Source organism: Chamaea fasciata, unplaced genomic scaffold (genome assembly GCF_029207755.1).
Source record: "Chamaea fasciata isolate MVZ Bird 193981 ecotype frontalis unplaced genomic scaffold, bChaFas1.0.hap1 SCAF_18, whole genome shotgun sequence".
Taxonomy (NCBI): domain Eukaryota; kingdom Metazoa; phylum Chordata; class Aves; order Passeriformes; family Sylviidae; genus Chamaea; species Chamaea fasciata.
The window spans coordinates 10138697-10157365 of NW_027094103.1; the positions used below are offsets into that span (position 1 = coordinate 10138697).

At 43.3% G+C, this 18669-nt stretch overlaps 1 protein-coding gene across 3 annotated transcripts in view; it reads left to right on the forward strand.

Moving 5' to 3' along the window:
- Positions 1 to 18669, forward strand: part of HECTD4 (HECT domain E3 ubiquitin protein ligase 4) — a 65277-nt gene that overhangs the window by 22403 nt on the left and 24205 nt on the right. Inside the window, exons 14-42 of one of the 3 annotated variants that reach the window (XM_066199442.1) lie at positions 82 to 152; positions 665 to 770; positions 1359 to 1479; positions 2321 to 2449; positions 3598 to 3722; positions 4759 to 4912; positions 5200 to 5300; positions 6115 to 6313; positions 7181 to 7327; positions 8461 to 8565; positions 9230 to 9393; positions 9697 to 9930; positions 10067 to 10259; positions 10415 to 10519; positions 10603 to 10691; positions 10995 to 11170; positions 11848 to 11983; positions 12130 to 12271; positions 12365 to 12531; positions 13077 to 13223; positions 13506 to 13690; positions 14093 to 14246; positions 14483 to 14763; positions 15182 to 15371; positions 16211 to 16292; positions 16859 to 17061; positions 17244 to 17379; positions 17976 to 18158; positions 18388 to 18558. In XM_066199442.1, the coding sequence (XP_066055539.1) occupies positions 82 to 152; positions 665 to 770; positions 1359 to 1479; positions 2321 to 2449; positions 3598 to 3722; positions 4759 to 4912; positions 5200 to 5300; positions 6115 to 6313; positions 7181 to 7327; positions 8461 to 8565; positions 9230 to 9393; positions 9697 to 9930; positions 10067 to 10259; positions 10415 to 10519; positions 10603 to 10691; positions 10995 to 11170; positions 11848 to 11983; positions 12130 to 12271; positions 12365 to 12531; positions 13077 to 13223; positions 13506 to 13690; positions 14093 to 14246; positions 14483 to 14763; positions 15182 to 15371; positions 16211 to 16292; positions 16859 to 17061; positions 17244 to 17379; positions 17976 to 18158; positions 18388 to 18558 (4396 nt within the window). The remainder of the gene's footprint in view (positions 1 to 81; positions 153 to 664; positions 771 to 1358; positions 1480 to 2320; positions 2450 to 3597; positions 3723 to 4758; positions 4913 to 5199; positions 5301 to 6114; positions 6314 to 7180; positions 7328 to 8460; positions 8566 to 9229; positions 9394 to 9696; positions 9931 to 10066; positions 10260 to 10414; positions 10520 to 10602; positions 10692 to 10994; positions 11171 to 11847; positions 11984 to 12129; positions 12272 to 12364; positions 12532 to 13076; positions 13224 to 13505; positions 13691 to 14092; positions 14247 to 14482; positions 14764 to 15181; positions 15372 to 16210; positions 16293 to 16858; positions 17062 to 17243; positions 17380 to 17975; positions 18159 to 18387; positions 18559 to 18669) is intronic. The other 2 variants (XM_066199443.1, XM_066199444.1) reach the window with 2 other exon arrangements.

An 18669-nucleotide genomic window follows, 5' to 3' on the forward strand; every position in this document is an offset into this window, starting at 1 on the left:
GCCATTTGTCACACGTCCACTGAAATGGTTTTGTTCACTTCTAACTCCATCAAGTAATACATGATTTTATTTTTCCCTTAGCTCTGGTTTAAATATCCTGTATCCTGGAGAAGCAGAAATCAATAATTTATTGAAATTGGTCTTAACTGAAGGTGAGAATGTCTTATTGCCTGGTCAGAGTGGGGTTTTTCTGAGAACAAAAAAATCAAAGTACATCTCAACCTTAGAGGGAGAACAGTTTGGGATATTGGGCACTGCTCTGCTTTAAATCCATACTTTTCTAGGAAATTATGGATTGCTTCAACTTTCTAGGCCTAGGATAGGTTAGGTGGAGAAAAGGAATATTTGCAAGTACCCAGTAATCAGAGGTGATGTTAGACCTCAGTGAAGGGGGAATAATGTCCTGGAGTTCACCAGGAAATGGGAATGGGGCCTTGGAAGCAGCTGATGCTCAGTGATTTGTTACTTCCCAGGAACGTGCTCAGTGTTGGGAATTTCCAACAGTGCCGTGGGCAGGGAAAGTGCTCCCAGTCTGGGACAGCAGCTCTGGGCACCCTGGGAATGCAGCCATTCCTGAGCTGGGTCTGTGTTAAATGAGGTAGTGGGGAAATAAAATCTATTCTGTAAAATGCTGCTTTGCAAAAGTTTTTTATTTCCCTTTTAGGAGAGAGGAACAGTGGCCTCTCGCAGCTCCGGGATGTTATCCTGACCAATTTAGCTGAGCAGCTGCAGAACAACAGATTTGGAAGTGAAGATGATGATCATTATAGGTAAAAAGCCTCGGTTTATAGGGTATTTTTCTGTCATTTGCTTGAGGTGAACTTGCAGGAACTTCTGTTGGAATTGCTCTGTGTGTTCCTGCAGTGTGACCTGAATGTTGTTTGTGTCTGAGGGGAAAGATTTCATTAGAGTGAGGGAGAGATTTGATGTTTTAGGGCAAACTTTATTTGCTTCTGTAGCCAGACTGGGTTTGGAATTCCTTGTTTCTTGCCACACTCATGGTGAATTTGAATGATAATTTCATAAAAATTATTTTATAGCATTTCTCTGCATATCATAGGTGACTTTCCAGCAGTAAAACTGCCAGTCTCAAGAACCTGTTCAAGGTGGGAGGAGTTTTTTATAGGAGCCATAAGAAATCACAGATTTACATCAGCACAGTGCAGCAAACCCCTGGAAATCTGTTGTACTTGTTGTTAAACATTTCAGCCTTGGGGGTTTTTTGTGTCTGAATTTGAAGTTTGATCCTTGTTTAGGTTTCCCATAATCTGGGATCCAGCTTGCAGAGTGAGCTGAGCTGTACAAAATGCACAGTAATTAATGATTAACATTTTCCACCTTTCTTGCCTCTCTTGAAGACTCAATGATGAGCTCTTGCACTACATCCTCAAGATTGTTGTCCGAGAATCTTGTGTCTTAATCACCAAGTGCCAAACTGTATCTAAAGATGACTTTCAAAGGCTTCTTTCAACTGTGCCTGTAAGTAAAGTGTGTTTTGATAAAAGTATCTCTGCCTTTGGCTTCTTTTCCTGCTTGAATCCATCCTCTTCACTGAGTACAAGGAGGTGAAACTTTTATAGTTGTGTCTTAACAAATCCAGGAGAAGAATTGTCTTTTGTCTGTGCTTTGCAGGGAAGAAGAGAATAATTTCTCACAGCAAAGGAAATAGTTCAGTAATGCTGGAATGGGTTTACACATGGATTTATTTTCCAGTTGCTCTGATTCCTATTCAGTTTAAGCCAAGTTTGTTGATCTTAATATTCAAAGCATTACAGCAGCTTAAAAAAATCAAACATGCAATTATGTAGTGTGGTTCATAGAGGCTGAAAGAGTTATCAGTGACAGACAGAAATGAGTTAAAGCTGACATTTGATGGTAAAACTATGGGCAGGTGTTTTCAGCAGGATCAGCTCCCTGAAAAAGGCAGGTTGAGCTTCTGTAAAAACACTGGTAGGGGACAGGATGTCCTGGCCTTTGGAGAAGGAGGAGTGGCATGGAACAATCACCCTCAGGAGTGTGAATTACATTTATTTCTCTGGTGGCATGGTCTTTTCAGAATTAATTAATTCTCAGAGTTCCTGAATATTGCTACAATGTTCCAAAACTGAACAGAGTTAATGCCGCCTCTTTATATTTTTGTGCGTTGTTTCACAGAATTCAGATTTCTTTCCTTAAATATGTTATATTGTTTATTTGCTCTTTCTTTTCTTCTTCCTCAACCTTTCTTTTTCCTCTCTCCAACTTCCAAGTCTGAGGCTTGCCTGACTCAGGGGTGATGAAGGGTTTGGATAATGCAAAGTTTTACTTATTTGTGTTCAAGGCTGCGTCCTCGTGCTTGCGGTACCTGATGGCTGTGCAGAACCACCTCCTCAGTAACACTATTTTGATTAAACCCGATGACAATGATGACAGTGACAGCTCCTTGCAGGGAGAGACATTGAAGGTACAGGTAAACACCAAGTTTTATTCTAGTATGGCTCTCTCCAGTCAGTGTGTCTGTGACTCCTTGGTCCTGCAGTGCATTTGCTGGTGGTTCTTTTCCTTTTGATAGAGTTAAATAGCTGGAGAACAGGGAAGAACAGTGCAGAGTAAAATCTGCAGTGATTCTGTGTTCAGGATTCTGGCTTGCAGCCCCTATTACCAGTGAGAGCAGACACTTCCTAAATATATGTATAATGAGATTTTTAATAGATTTTAATTAAGTGCTAGTAGGATTCCTGGCATGGGAGTTTCCTTTCCCGGACACAATACCCCAGACACATTTTCCTCTCCAAATCACTCAGGTGGTCCTTGAAAAAAATATTTTAAAATAAATAGAAAAGGGGTTTCTTATTTGCCCTACCTGGCTTCTGCTTTTTTGCAGTTCAAACAAGCAAAGCTCGTGTAGAACCAGCTTCCATCAGTTGTCTGAAATAGAATAAAGTTTGTGGCAAGGAAGCTGTTAGAGAACAAGGTTTGAGGACAGGCTTTGATTGGTAGAAGTTTATTAAAATGCTTCATTTCACACTGCTTCATCCAACTCCCAGGCTTGCCCTGGAGTGCAGGTTGTCTGCTCATAGTAGTTTTGGTAATAACTCTTCCCTAATGGAATTGATTTCTGAATTTCTGGTATTTTGCTGAGCTGGTTTTCTCTGCTGCTCTTTGAGGCTGTGTGTGTTTGTGAGCTGCTGCAGTTGGAAGTTATTTGTTCAGGCTCATGGAGTAAATGCTAAATATTGGAGTATTTTTCTTGTCTCACTATTCACGCCGTGTTCATTGTTCAGTTTCTCTCTCTGCAGTGCTCCTCATCCCTGCTAGGACATTGTGTCACCAGTCCTGTCCCTTGGCTGGCTCTCAGCTCTCTCCTGTGCTGGACTTGGGGCTCCCTTCCCTCTAGAAACTGGATGTGCATCCTGTAAAACATGCACCTAGTTTCTCCCAGCACTTTGGGGCTTAACATTAATCAAATTTAAGTCTTGGATGAATCTCCTGCTGCAGGCCTGCCAGGTCACATTATCATTCTTTTCATTTGGAAATCCATCTTTTCGTTCTGTTGTCCTTTTTTGGGGGGATTCTTCAAGAATTTAAGTATCCTGCAACTCTTGTTTTTTTACTCAGGAACTCAAGACCAGCATTTTGTCTCTTGCCACACAAATTCTGACAGGATGTGATGAAGTCTTAGAAATGCTGCAACAAGTCACTACAGCACTAATTAACAGTGACATTTCTGACAGGGAGCAAAGGTAAGACAAGTGGGAGGATCCGAATTTGGAAACAGGGAACTGCTGCTCTTTGTGGCTTATTGTACAAGCACAGTTAGCATTAATTATTCTCTATCACTTCATATTTGAGCTTTGAATGCACAGGAACTGTTTCTTCCTGTAGCAATTGTTTAGCACTCAGCTGGTGGAGAATTTAGGATCACTGTCTATGTGGCAGTCCTGATCATCTGTAGGTTGGTATTTCTGTAGGAGCCTCAAATTCGGAAGATTTTAGTCAGTTCTAGTGGTATTTATGAGTAGGATACCTGGAAATAAACTGTAATTAGCTGGGAATACTCCTGTAAGCTGGACCAATCTGTTGATTTTTAAATTCTTGATTGCACATCCCTGGTAGCTGGATTAGATATTTATGCATGACAATCCCTGGGTGTTGTTTTGATATCCCACATATTCCATCACCTGCCCTTCCCTGTCTCCCCTCCTCTTGAAAATACACCTTGGGAATGGGGTGGAAACAAAAGCTGTGAACTTTTCTCTCCTCAAACAAACCAGCTCCCTGTCCCAGCTGTGTTCCAGGTTTCACTTTGTGCTTCTCTGTGCCTGCAAGATTAGTTGTGTTTATTGACAACACGCAATTCCTGGGTGATATTTTCATACGAGTTCGTGTTCAAATATATTTTTGTAGCTGCAGATCCTTTTTCAAGTCCTTTGAGCTCCATGTGCTGGGAGCTGATATCCACACTGGTGCATTTGTGTTTGATGGGGACTTTCATCCTGTGCCCAGGGGAGCTTATCCTTCTCTGAGTAATTATTAAATTGTTGATTTACTGTCTCTGCTCTCAGATTGTTCAGCGAGAATTGTCAGCAATTCAAGGTCACTGACACTTGGGAGAAATTGCAGTGGTTTCAAGATTGTTTTGGGGATTTTGTTAATATAATACAAACATTCTCAGCTGAATTTTGAATTGCTGTTCCGAGATGAAACAGAAGTGACTAAAAGCAGAAGTGCTGCTCCATGAGAAGAGTTGTTCCTGTGTAACTTTGGCTCTCCTTCCAGGTTAAAAGGCCTGGAGCAGATCACAAAGGCCACCATGCTTGGCCACCTGCTGCCTGTGCTGCTGACATCCCTGATGCACCCAAACCTGCAGACCCTGACCATGGCTGATGCCCTGATGCCTCAGCTGGTGCAGCTGGTCCTTTACACCAGCCAGGTACGGGCTCTGTGCCACCCCTGGGCTGCCCAGGGGCAAACCTGGGGCCTGCAGCCTCCAAGACGCTGCTCGGCTTCCTCCAGAGACTCATCCACACACCAGGGTTCAGAGTTTCTCAACAGCTGCCAAAGCTGCTGATGCTGAATGTTAAATTTGGCCGCTCCAGGAGCTACTCAGTAATGATTTCTTGTCAATAACAACAGTAGGATTGTTAATTATTTCAGTAATGAGCTCTTAAAATGCTTTACAGTTTGCATGTCCCTAACACTGTGTATTTTGGGCCACAGACTGCACTGCTGCTTAAAACCCAGTCTCCAGTTTTCTCAGAACTGAACAGTTCCCCCAGTTGTGCTCCAGAGCAGAAAGGGAAGCAGTTACCTGATGAGAGGTGATTTTCTTTACGTTTGGGTCTTTGCATGGGATAAGCTGAACTATAATGTCTATTTGACCATTGTTGTGGGATCAAGCAGCAGTTTTTATTTGAATTAATTTTTAAAGGCGTGCTGGAATGATTTCTAAGGCTGTCTTGGTTTTATATAAGCTTTTTCAAAAAGCACTTAGTTCCAAATTTTGTTCTGTATATAGAATTAAACTATTAATAACTTCAGGTTGTTTACACAGAGTATGGTTTGTTTTGGTATTTTTTCCTCACCTCAAGCATTAGAAATTAATTCTAAATGTTCCTCTCACAATAAATTAGGCTAAGGAGGACCATCAAGAGAAAATGTAAATTGCTCTGGCAGCATGAGATACAGAATTAAAACCATTGCAAAGCTGTTAAATGGTTTAATTTACAGAGAAATAACATTTTTAACTCCTGCATTTAAATGGTGTGTCTCAGCTCAAAGTTTTCCAGCTCCTGCTTAGGAACAGAAACAAACAGCTGAAATCAAATAAAAATGCTTATTTGCAGCTTTGGAGAATTTGGAATACTAAAGAATTTGTGATAATGGGATTTTTTGTGAAAACCTGTATATGTAATGTATGAATAATGATGATAATATATGTATAATTATATAATGATGATAATATATGTAATACATGAATTCCCTCAGTACAGTCATGCCTAAAACCAGGAGTCAGTTCCTTGTCTGTGTGTCTCAATACTGAGAGGTGATTTTTAAGTACTTTATATCTTAATGTCTGAATGACAGAAATCTCCGTGCTGTATTTTAGGCCCAGTTTCTCACTCTCAATTTCAGGATGCTGGAGGAGAAGGAAGAGCCAGGATTCCTGACTGGTTTGAAGATCCCTGCTCCCTGGGCTGCTGGGAAGACTGTGGAGACAGTGCATCCCGTCAGGGATAATTACAAATTTAAGGAAACTGTCCACATTCCAGGAGCCCGCTGTTTGTATCTTAGATTTGACAACAGATGCTCCTCCCAGTATGATTATGACAAGGTAAGCAAGGGCCAGCTCAACACCTCTGCAATGAGGGAATTCCCTCAAAACAAGGGGGAGTTCTGCTGTGGGACAAGTGTGGGAGGCTCCAGGGATTGGGGGTTGAGGGTGGTTTGGGTTGGTTTTTCCCCTCAGAAATTCTATCAGTTCTGTTAATTTAAAAAATAATTTCAGGCTGGCTCAGACTGTCCAAGTTTGACTTTTCTCATTTTTACTTGTGTTTAGTTTTCCTTATTTCCCAAATTTCAGTCCAAATTCTGCTTTGTTCAGCGCAGTTGGTTTAAACTGGGCAGAGCTGGAGATATTCCTTTTTCCCTGATGATAAAGAGCTTGTTTACCTGGATTCATAGGAACAAATACTTGAATTTTAACAAAGCCACCAATAGCACTTATCCACTTTGTGTTATCAGAGAGCTGCTTGTGCTGCTTGCTGAGCGCTGCTGTTTATTCTTTGGCATAGAGCAAGTCCTGGTGCTCATAAATGACTAATGGGATGTAAATGTCACCCATTCCTGACTAAACTCTGACCCCACCAAAGTCACTGACAAAACTTTGGCTTTGCTGGGAGCAGGATCAGCCCCTCACTGCTAGGGAAGGAGTTTGTTCTCTGCCTCAGGGCTGGCAATCAGGATTGCTCCTGCTCTCTGCTCCCAGCCCTGCTGTGTGAGCAGGGACCAAAGCCCTTCGAGTCCCCTGCGTGCCTCAGTTTCCCCATCTGTAAAATGGGGATAATAATACTTAACCCTGCTGCCCTCACAGAGCCTGTGAGGATTGGTTCACGTGCATGGAGCGCTTCGAGAGTCGAAAGCGCGGTGGAAGTGCTAAGTATTATTATTATTATTAGGTTTTCTTGTTTTTCTCTTACAGTCTAACAGTGTATTTTATGTTTTGAAGTTGGTGATCTATGCTGGTCCTAGCACAAACAGTAGGAAGGTTGCTGAGTATGGAGGCAATACACTGGGATATGGCAGCCGTAGTGTCTTAGGAACGGGGTGGCCCAAGGACTTAGTGAAGGTACGGTATTTCCCATCCTCCACTCTTCCCCATAGAAAATCCCCTTTGGAAACCATGCCCAGCCCATTTTACCCTCACAGCTATGCATTCCAAGCTTTTAACTGTACAGTTATCCATGATGAGATCCCTGCTCAGTGAGCTGTTGTGTCCTTGGGGGAGAACTTTAAACTCGGCTCTGTGTTCCGTGTGATGCTTCCCTTGGAGTTTGTTTTGTGTCTTCCTGGAATTTCTGATGGAGATGTTTGAGTCCTGGAGTCTCTAATGGCACTGCTCTTCTCCTAAGTACACCCTCCTAGGAGAAGTTCTGTGTGGATTCTCTTAAAGTCAATTTTTTTTTTATAATAACCCCCAAATATATCAAGTAGCAAATGTAACAAATAAATTCTAACCATTTCTGTTGGATTTTAAAATTTCATTGGCTGCTTTTGGCAGTAAAACTAAGAAAAATCTCTCAAACTTCTTGAAACCTCAGCATTTCAGTGCTTTGGCAATGTGTCCCCTCACACTCTCTGCAGTGTGATTTTATTTTTGTTTAATATGTATTCGTGCTGCTACATTGTCCCACAGTAAAACTGGGCTTATTTGCATAACAAAAACACATTGTAAAAAGAAATCGAGAGGTAGTAAACTGGAAAGCAATTTCAGACAAGAGCTCCATTGTTCACAATTATGGGAATTTGGTTTACTTTTCACACGTGGATTTTGATACTGTTCTTTTAGCCATCTCCTTGATTAATTTGCTGTCATTCTTCTAATTGAAGAGCTTGTCTGTGTTCCTTCAGGAAGAGAATTGTTAATTATTGCCTGGTTTCTTGCAGACAAACAATGAAAATCAAGGCTAAGTAACACACTGATAATTTCTGCTTTTGATTTTACAGCTGTGGTGGTTCTTTTTGTTTTACTGTAGCCAGCCAGCAGCAAAACTTAAGTTTTCCACTAAAAGACACCTTTACAAAAAGGAAAAAACCTTAAATCAGACTACCTCATTTGAGATAAAAACAACCCCCAGATAACTGTCATTAAAAGCATTCATCTATGAAATAACCCACTTGTGTGAAAAGCCTGTTTGTTTGCCTCGATTATTAAATATATTTTCTTTTCTTTCCCCCCCTTCCTGCGGTGGATATTTGAAGGTGGAAGGAGACACAGTCACGTTCTCCTTTGAAATGCGGAGTGGGCGGGAGCACAACACTCCGGACAAAGCCATGTGGGGCTTTGCCTGCACTGTCCGAGCACAGGTATTCCAGGGGGAGAATCCCAGGGCACAGCTTCAGCTTCCACTGCCTCCTGCTGCCTGCCACACATTCCACATCCATGGAAATGTGCTTCCAGCTTGGCACTTTGAAGTGGAAACCAGCAGTGGCTGGTTTGGGCAGTGAGACAAATGAAAAGAACCTGAGTTTGGCATGCAGAGATCCCTGTGGATGGGCTGGCACTCAGGGATTCATGGGGATAGTTGTTATCAAATGTGTCTTATCTATCTCCTGAAGCCGCTCCAGCAAACCTTGCTGCTTGTGGGTCAGGATTTCTTTGTAACAACCTGAAAATCAGAGATGTCCTGAGGAAATAATGATTCCAGCCCACAAAGAGGAGAGGGGAGGGATTCTGGGATCAAACACAGGGAGTCTTGAATCCCACTACAAGTGGAGGTGACTGAACCAAAAATAACTTCACCTGTTCCTTCTTGGTTCAGGAAAATAATGTTTAAATCCCTTACTTCTTGTCTTGAGTTGTTCTTACAAGTTGCTGTTAATTGTTAAGCATTTTTTGTCTAAGAGTTAAGATCGATATCGAGTTATATCTTACATTTAAAAGATTATATATAAAATCTTCTATCGTGGATCTGTTGGAAAGGACTTCCTGGTGGGTTGCTTGGCTGAACTTCTCCCTGTTCTGCTGCAGGAATCCTCAGAGGATGTGTCAGGAGGTTTGCCATTCCTGGTTGACCTGGCCCTGGGCCTCTCTGTGCTGGCCTGTTCCATGCTGAGGATCTTGTACAATGGGCCAGAAATTACCAAAGATGAAGAAACCTGTCAAGAGCTCTTAAGATCTAAACTCTTACAAAGGTAAAAATAATCAATTTTGATCTGAGTGGCTTTTGTCTGAGGGGAAGTGAGTTGTGCTCAAGTCTTGTGCTTTAAGGTGAAGTGTGGATCATTCTTCCCGTAGTTTGTTCAGCAGTTTGTGTTGCCTAAAACTGAGGGAATATTCTCCAAACCAGAGGTGTTTTTATAGTTAAAGGAGGGTTGGGTTATGCTTGGTACAAGCCATTAATATTTAATCTTTGTAACATGACGTTGACTGACATGTCTTTCTCAGTGAGGGGGGAGATAAAAATCCTTTTCATTGGTTTTTAACTCTTTCTGCAGGTGCCAGTGGCAGGTGGAAGCCAACGGGGTCATATCTCCAGCCCTTACTCCAAGCCCTTCTCCATTGCCTCTCACCATAGAGGAGGACAGGGAATTCACGTATCCCTCTGATGTGCTCGTGCCTCCTGTTGGACACTACTTTGATCTGCCCAGGATTAGGCTGCCCCCAGGAATCATGATCAAGCTCAGGGAAATTTCTGGACGTGCTCGGCCTCAATTTAGACCCAGTATAAAGTAAGGAGTCCTTGTTTCCCTCTGGGCTTTTAACCTTGTTTGTGAATGCAGCATAATGTGATGATTTATGAATATGAATTGTCCAAGTTGGTCTCTTACTCCTGATTAATGAGTTTGGCTTTCCCTGGAACCCTAGGGAAGTGATCCAGCCAGAAGTCATGGAGGAGATGGTGGTTTCATGTGTGATTAAACATCTCAATTTGGTTGATGCTCTCCAGTCCCTGATAAATTTCCAATATCAGGAGGAACACGCTGAAGAATATGATTTACTTTGTAAAATTATGGGAGAAACCTTTAAGAAGCTGAATGCCATGGAGAGACAACTGCAGGTAAAAAATAAAATTATTTACAACAACAGAGGGCTTGTTTTGAGAATAAAGGTGTATTTTAGCACCACAGAAATACAAAACGTACTCCGATTTCCTCTTTTTAAATCCCTTCTACACCTTAAGTGCAACAAGTGTGATTTCTGTCTCTTTATCAGAGTGTGGCTGAGCTGGAGCAGAAGTGGCAGAACGAGGTGGATGATGCCATGCACGGGAAGCTGGAGAACAATGTCCCCTTTTTTTATGATTATCACTTCAATGAGGTGAGCCCTGGGGCTGCTGTGGGTGCTTGTGCCCCACTCTGCTTCCTCAAAACGTGTTCATCCTTCTCCTTCCCTTTGTTCAGAGCAAGATGAAGGAGCTGGAGCTTCTGTGTTCAATGAAGGAAGTTTCTTTTGATGGGAGTGATCTTGAGAACGTGGTCCTGGCATTAAGGTCAGTGTTAGAGAACATTTAGGCCTCAAAGGAGGGGCAGCTTCAGGGGAATTCCAGGGAGTTCTGAAAGTGTCTGAATAAATGATTAGAAACTTCAGTGCTAAATATATTATTAATACCTAAAATGCCTTGTGTTTGCTAAGGGACCTCCTGTTTATTTCTTCCATTTTTTCTGCTTTCTCCTGTGTTGGCGCAGAACAGACTGATGCCTTGAGTCCTCTCTAGCTGACCTTTCTCACAGTAACCCTTCCTTTCTGAAAGTATTCAAACGTCAATTTGGCTTCTTCCCTTTCTTAATCCTAGGGAGAAGTTCTTCCAAGAGGTGAATTCGCTGATCCAGAAGACCTCTCATCCCTTAGCAAAGACAAAAACCTTGGTGAAGAGCCTGATGAACAGAGCAGAGCTGTTGTTGCACGTGACCATCGCAGCACAGTCTGGGATCACAAGGAGCATATCTGGGACCCCTGCAGAGACTCCAGGTACATCTCTCATTGCCAGCATTTTCTAAAGATATAAAAGATATCTTATTTTCCCCTCTTTTGCTTTAAATTAAACTATTTCTTTCTCTCAAAGTAAGTTTTTTACAATAAATGAAGTCGAGTCTTTGTTTTCTGATTGCCATGATATGATGGTAAATAAAAATCTGAGTAATAATAGGTGGAATTTAAACTTCAGTCTCCTGATTTATTGAGGAAAAATACTTAACCAAACCAAAAGAAATCTGATTTGAAAGAATACCTGAAAACAGGAAAATCCTCAGAGCTGGTTTTGTATTTTGTTGGTACTGAGATTTAATCATGTCTGAGCTATAATTTCCCCACTCTCTTGTTTACATATTTCATATGAAAACATGAGTGACTTGCAGTTCTCCTCCTAAATCTCCCTGCTGTAATTCTTAACATGTGCTGATTATTATGTTTTTAAAGCTACATTTGGAAGTTTGTGAATTGAAGCTTTCCATTCCAAATCTTTAGCTCTCAACAGGGCTGAAAACAGGAAAATTCTCAGATCTGAGTTGCATGTTCTTGCTTAGCCTGGGTTTTCCCCACCCTATGTTTCAGCTTCCACTGGGATATCCACCAGTGATATTAAAGCAAGTTTTAAAATAATTTCCTGCACCAGGAATGACCTTTTTCATTATTTTATAATACTTCAGCCTGTAAATCAGCCACTGAGGCCAAGGTGATCTCACACGCCGTGCGCCAGCCCGTGTTCCTGCGCAGCATGTCCGCCCCATCCGACCTGGAGATGATTGGCAACGAGGACATCGAGTTTGCCAGGGCCAGCCAGAGGTACAGCAGGGTTTATTCCACCCCTTCACACCTCTGTGCTGTTCCAGTGATCAACTTGATCAAATTTAACACTGCCAGCACAGCAGGATTTGTGGTGGTTGGATCAGCTTCCTGCTGCCAGGTGTAACATTCCTGTTCCCTCGCAGGCGCCGGCACGTCACCAGCCACAGGAGCAGCTCCTTCACCCTGCTCCAGTCCCTGGCCATCGAGGACAGCAGGGACAAACCCACCTACAGTGTCCTGCTGGGGCAGCTCTTTGCTTTCATCGGGACAAACCCCGACCAAGCCGTACGTTGTAATTTTATTTCAGATTACAACTTGCTCGAAAACAGGAGGTGCCTTGTTTGTGTCTTAACAAAAATCCCATCCCAAACCTCACAGGTGTCCAGCAGCAGCTTCCTGCTGGCTGCCCAGACCCGCTGGAGACGTGGCAACACCAGGAAACAGGCCCTGGTGCACATGAGGGAGCTGCTGACGGCCGCCGTGCGCGTCGGGGGCGTGACCCACCTGGTGGGCCCGGTGACAATGGTGCTCCAGGGAGGGCCAAGGTGGGTGCGTTTCTCCAGAAGTCAGTGCTTTGGTCTCTGTGGAAGGGAATGAATTGCTTTGGACAAGGGAAAGCCAGAAGTGAGTAGCTGTGAGGGCACAAGTTGGCCGAGCTAAGGTTGCAACAAGCACTTTGACTCTTGTGGGGTGGAAAGGCAGAAACTTCTAAAAACTTTTTTTCATTTATCAGTAGATGAACTTTTATACTAGGCTGACACATACCCAGGTGTGTAGAGAGGGGGGTATCCTCTCTTGATTTAATTATAAATTAAATCAATTAGGTGTTAGTGGTAGATTTAGCTGATACTGTCACCTAAATGTAGTAAATGTTTTGTGTTTTGTTTGTAGTGAGGTTCAGTCATGTCTGAGCTATAACTGCCACACTCTCTTGTTCACACATTTCATATGAAAACATGAGTGACTTGCAGCTTTCCTTCCAAGTCTCCCTTGAGTAATTCTCAACATGCACTGATTATTATTTCCTTAAAGCTACCTTTGGAAGTTTGTGAATTGAAGCCTTCCTGTCCCAATCTCTAACCCCCCACAGGATTGAAGAGCTGACGTGTGGTGGGATGGTGGAGCAGGTCCAGGAGGCTTTTGGAGAGACGATGACGTCGGTGGTGTCCCTGTGTGCCCGGTACCCCATCGCCTGTGCCAACAGCATTGGCCTCCTGTGCACCATTCCCTACACAAGGTGTGCAGGGGCTTGGGGAAGCCAAGGGGGGCATGCACACCTGGCCTTAGTAGGCTTTGCCTTAAGGAGAAGCAATAAATAGTATAAATACATCTCTTTTCCTCATCATGAGGAGCATCTGAGAACATCCAGATAAATTCCCTCACAATTTCATCTGGGGAGGACATGGGAGAGGCAGAACCATCTTTCTGCCGAGTGAACTAATGAATTACTGAGCCAACAGCAAGTTCTGGTTTCTCGTTGTGATGGAGAAATTAATTCCAGCCTGAATTTCTCCTGCAGGAGCGAGGAGAAGTGTCTGGTGCGTAGTGGCCTGGTCCAGCTCATGGACAGGCTCTGCAGCCTGAGCAGCCAGACAGAGTCCAGCTCAAATGAAAAACAGACCAAGAAACAGAAGGTGGCCACCATGGCTTGGGCTGCCTTCCAGGTGCTGGCCAACCGCTGTGTGGAGTGGGAGAAGGAAGAAGGTAGGAGCACTGCAAATACCTTGTGCTCTGTGTGTTAAAACTGTCTGAGGAGTGGTGTAAATATATTTAAAATAAGGCACTCGTTCACCATAATTTTTAGGACTCTGGATTCTTAAGAAGTGAATACAAAATTCAGTGGATTTTCTTCTTGTTTTTTAATTCCGGCTTTTTTCCTCCCCATGGAAACAATTTCAAGTCTCACCACTTGATTCAGTCTAAACACAGTCAGAGAACCCGGAGATTCAGAGTGATCATTTGGCATTTCTCCTGTGGTAGAATTCACCCATAATGCACTCAGACTTACAGACACATTGGCTAATGGTGGATGTGTCAGGGGTCATCTGTGGTGTGTACATTGATTTTTGTGGATTACAGCTGTGTATTCTTCCATCCCTTCCAAAGGGGGTTCCACCGACGCCGTTCACTCCGGGCTGGCCAGGCAGGTCTCCAGCCTCCTCACCAACCACCTGGCCAGAGCCACCGAGTGCTGTGGCAACCAGGCTGCAGGGAATGATGCACTGCAGGATGTCCTCAGCCTTCTGAATGACCTCTCAAGGTACCAGGCCTTTGTTCTGGAGTGTTTTCTTCCTGTGTACCAAAGCCTGTGTGGGATCTTTTGTGGATTTTTTTAAACCATTCTAAAGCTGACTCTTAATCTTAGTGTTTAATCTGCGCTGTCAAGTTACGGAAGAATTGCTGCAAATGTTTTGTCAGACTCTGAAATTGCTTTTAATACATCTTATAAATAATAAACTAATTTGGCTTTAATTTCAAGATTGTTTTCCCTTGCAGGAGTCACATAGGTAAAGCCATCCTGAGCCAGCCAGCCTGTGTGTCCAAGCTTCTGTCCCTTCTCTTGGATCAGCGTCCTTCTCCAAAGCTGGTGCTTATAATCCTGCAGCTGTGTCGTGCTGCTCTGCCTCTCATGAGTGTTGAGGACTGTGGAAACGTGGAATTGCCTCCCTGGAGTTACTCAGTGCCCTCTCTGAACAGCGAGCAGGATGATCCCAGTGACCCAGCCTCCAAGATTGCCTCCCTGCTGCTGGCAAAGCTGGCAGATTACGTTGTGCCAGGTACCAGCAGCTCTTTGCTGATGTGCCCTAGGGACTCGTGGTTCATGGAATCTTGGAATGAAAAGGACCTTAAAGCCCATCCAGTCCCATCCCCTCCCACACTTTCAGCTATCCCAGGTTGCTCCAAGCCCAGTCCAAGTTGGCCTTGGGCACTTACAGGGATCCAGGGGCAGGCACAGCTTCTCTGGGCACCCTGTGCCAGGAGCTTTTGTATTTATACGAAGCTCTAGTATTGGGAGGTATCTGATATGTCACTGAGAGCAGGATATTCTTCTGCTTGTCCATCTACTTCCTAATTTCCCTGGCCTCAGAGCAAAGTGGGTGTCTCAGTAATGTTTCAGACACGTCCCAGATGTGTCAGCATTAGTTCAAAGGGTAAGAAAATTTCTTTGTTTTCTTTTTTCCTTTCTACTTCAAGGCTGCCAGACAGTCCTTTCTCCAACTGCCTCTGAGCCAGATACTACCTTGGCAAAAGCCAGCCCTAAAAATTCCATAAAAGGTGATAAAGATCCTGGAGAAGAAAGCGAGGCAGTGGATGGTAAACTCTCTATTTTTATCCATAAAAGAGAAGATCAGTCCTCCCATGAAGTCCTTCAGCCTTTACTAAGGTAACCGCAGCTCACTGGATTGGAATTAGAACAAATTTTGCCAATTCCCTTTATCTTCTCCTTTTTTCCAGGGCTGCAGCTGCAGAAAAATATATATCCTAGATATAAGAGTAAATGGGAAAGTAAAGTGTCTGCCCAGTGTGTTGTGTTTACTGGCAAAGCAGTAAGATAATGCAAAGGAATATGGGAACGTCTTCATCTGTCTGAAAACAATCTCATGAGAAATTAGCTACTTAGACTCAGAGTTTCCGATGGAATATCATTTGTCTTATTTATGGTGTGACGGGCTGGGTAGGACTAACAAATAGAGCTGTCAAGGCAAAATGGCTTTAAAAGCACAGCTTTAATAATGCATAAGCTGGACAATAATTTGCTATTAAACATTCTTTAGTATTCTCAGCCCCCACCTGGATGGTGGGATCACTGAATGTCAATGCTGTCACCTCCTGCATTTTGTGTTACTTGTTTCATCTTCCCCCACTCTGTGGGTTGATTGTGAACCCATACTCTAAAAATTACACTCAAAGGTACAAGTGAAAGGTGAACTCGAAGCCCTGGGCATTTGTGATCAATAAAAACCATTACATGAGGCTTCTTCCTAAAGGGGGGGAAGGGTTAAATTGCTTTGCAAATAACTGCATTTAATGGGATTAAATTTCCTCTGTAAATGGGATATGTCCTTAACTGACTAATATTTCTCTTGCTGTTGAGCATTCAGCTGCAAGGGTAGCTTCAAATCATTTCAAACCACCCATAATATATGAAATTGGACTGTGTGGCTCAGCTGTGTTTTCCAGCAGTCAGAACAAAGCTGCTGTGTTTTGTTTCCCCTCCAACAGTAGCTCAGAAGGTCGCCCATTCCGACTGGGAACTGGAGCCAACATGGAGAAGGTGGTGAAGATGGATCGGGACATGACAAAAGTAAGAGGAGAAATAACTAAAGAATGGCTCAACATCCTAATAATCGGTGGCCAGTCAGAATTCTTGGGTTTTACTGATGTTAAGACTCCTTTGTTAAATATTGTTTTATTCATCATTTACCTCTGTAAATACAGATCCAGTACAGGGGTAAATGATGAAAAAGAATTTCGGCTGATGCTTCCTGCAGCCATTGTAGGTCAGGTTTAAGCCCCTTTAATATTCTCTTTCCTCAAGTGTTTAAAGCATGTTGATAATGCAAATTTTAAGCCACACACTTGAATTAAAATTTCATGCCCATTTTCAGATATGTTCTTTCTTGAGTGTTTGCACCAGAAATACTTATTAGTGACTTTATCAGAGAAACTGAACTGTTAATTTAAGAATGGCATATTAAAGGCTGTGAATTGATCCCTGATCTCTCTACAGATGATAAAAAGCAAGAGACAGAACTTGTCTGTGACTAACACACACCCAGGAGGGGGGTTTGCTGTGTTCTCAGCACTTTCACATGAGCAGAGTGACCAAACAGAACTGACATTTGCTTTCCGTGGCAATTTCCTTTGCAGAGTGGCTGCTGTGAAGTCATTACAGAAGAAGCTGCTGCAGCTCTTAGAAAGGCAACCAAGTGGGCACAGTCTGGGCTGATAGTGAGTGTGGGGCCACCCATAGAGACTGTCAATCCAGAGAGCAGCAGTGGATTGTCCACTGGGGACAAAAAGAAGACTGCACAAACTTCCATTTGCAGGGAGAGGAATTCGGAGCTTGCCAGGTAAATCCCTTAGTCTGCATTCTGCTTTTCTCTCTACCAGTATTCATAGTGCTCCCAAAGATAATCTGGCTGTTCATAAACTTCCTTTTTCTTTTTTTGTCTGTATCTTGTTGACAACTAAAGCTTCTTTTCATTCTGTGGTTTTGAACTGAATGGTCAGATTGCCTTTGTCTCCTGCCCAGGACGGATCCGGTGCGGCCGTTCATCAGCGGGCACGTGGCAAACAGCATGGCAGCAGAGGTGATTGCCCTGCTGCACAGCCTGCTCATGGCCCCAGAGTCCAATGCAGCCCAGATCTGGACAACAACTGCTGAAAAAGTGAGCAAACACAACCATGAGTGGCACCTTCCTCCCTGGGGGTTGAGTAGTTAGAGAATCTAGTGATTAGCAAGGCCAGAGCTGCTCCGTTCTGATTTGCACACCAGGGTGTGGAACTGCACAGACCCAGCCCTTTCTCAGCTGTCTCAGGGTGGGACAAATACTCAAAATTTACCCATCATTGGATAATGAGCTGTCATTCTTTTCAGGAATTAACAATGTTGTTTGTTGGGGAGTTCCCTTGCCTGTGGCAGGTTATTCTACCTTGGCTGTGGCCTCTGAGGGTACAAAGTGGAACAAAACACGTTGGTTTTATGTTCCTCTGAGTCCTGCAGCATCTAATCTATTCCTTAGGTGAAATCCTCAGCAAAGACTTTTGCCAAGATTATATTTTATCCTAAAAGTTACTTGGGAATGGTCATGGCTTTGATGGTGCTTGCACTTCAGAGAACTTGGAATATTCTGAGTTACATAATTCTCTTGAAGAACAAAAAAAAAATTCTTCTGAGACTGTGTGGGCTGGAGGCTTGGGGCATTGGTTTTTGTTGGAATTTTGCTTTGAAGTCGTTCCCTGGTATTTTTGCTTCTGTCTTCAGGTTCTGTCTCGGGCTCTGATGTACATTCCACAGCTTGGGAAATATGCAGAGAGCATTTTGGAGAATGGGAGTAGCAGTGGAAGGAAACTGGCTAAACTTCAAAGGATTGCTCGGCAGGCAGTGGCTGCCCTGTGTGCTCTGGGTGGCTTTAAGGAGACAATTAAAATAGGTTCTGAAGTTCAGGTAATTCAGTGCTGTTCATATTTGATATCTTAGATGAGAAATGCTGCTCTCCTGAGGTCTTCCCTGCACTGGCATCCTTGGGAGCAGGATGTGCTTGTGGAACAGCAGCTTGCGGAGCTTTTTTCCTAAGACACCCCCCTGTGCTTGTGTGTGTGGTTGGTGTGTGATGTCAGACACTGATTCCTGGTTGTAACACCTTCAATCTCATGCAGCTCTTCTTTGGTTGTAGGTTTTAGGCAAAGGAATAGCAGGAAGCATTGGAGTTGTGGCATCTATTAATGAGCAAGAAGGTATAGCCACGGTCAAATTCCCACCCACCACTATAGACACTAGAAAGACCTCCCAGGCATCAGACACTTTAACTATTCCATTATCTAGGCTCTGTGTTCCAAGATCTGAGGTATGGGAGTTTTAAACATCCAATATTCAGTATAATCTTGATTCTTGCTTTGTTTCTGTCACAGCATACTGACTATTAATCTACAGCACGTAAAAAAAAAGTGTTTCATCT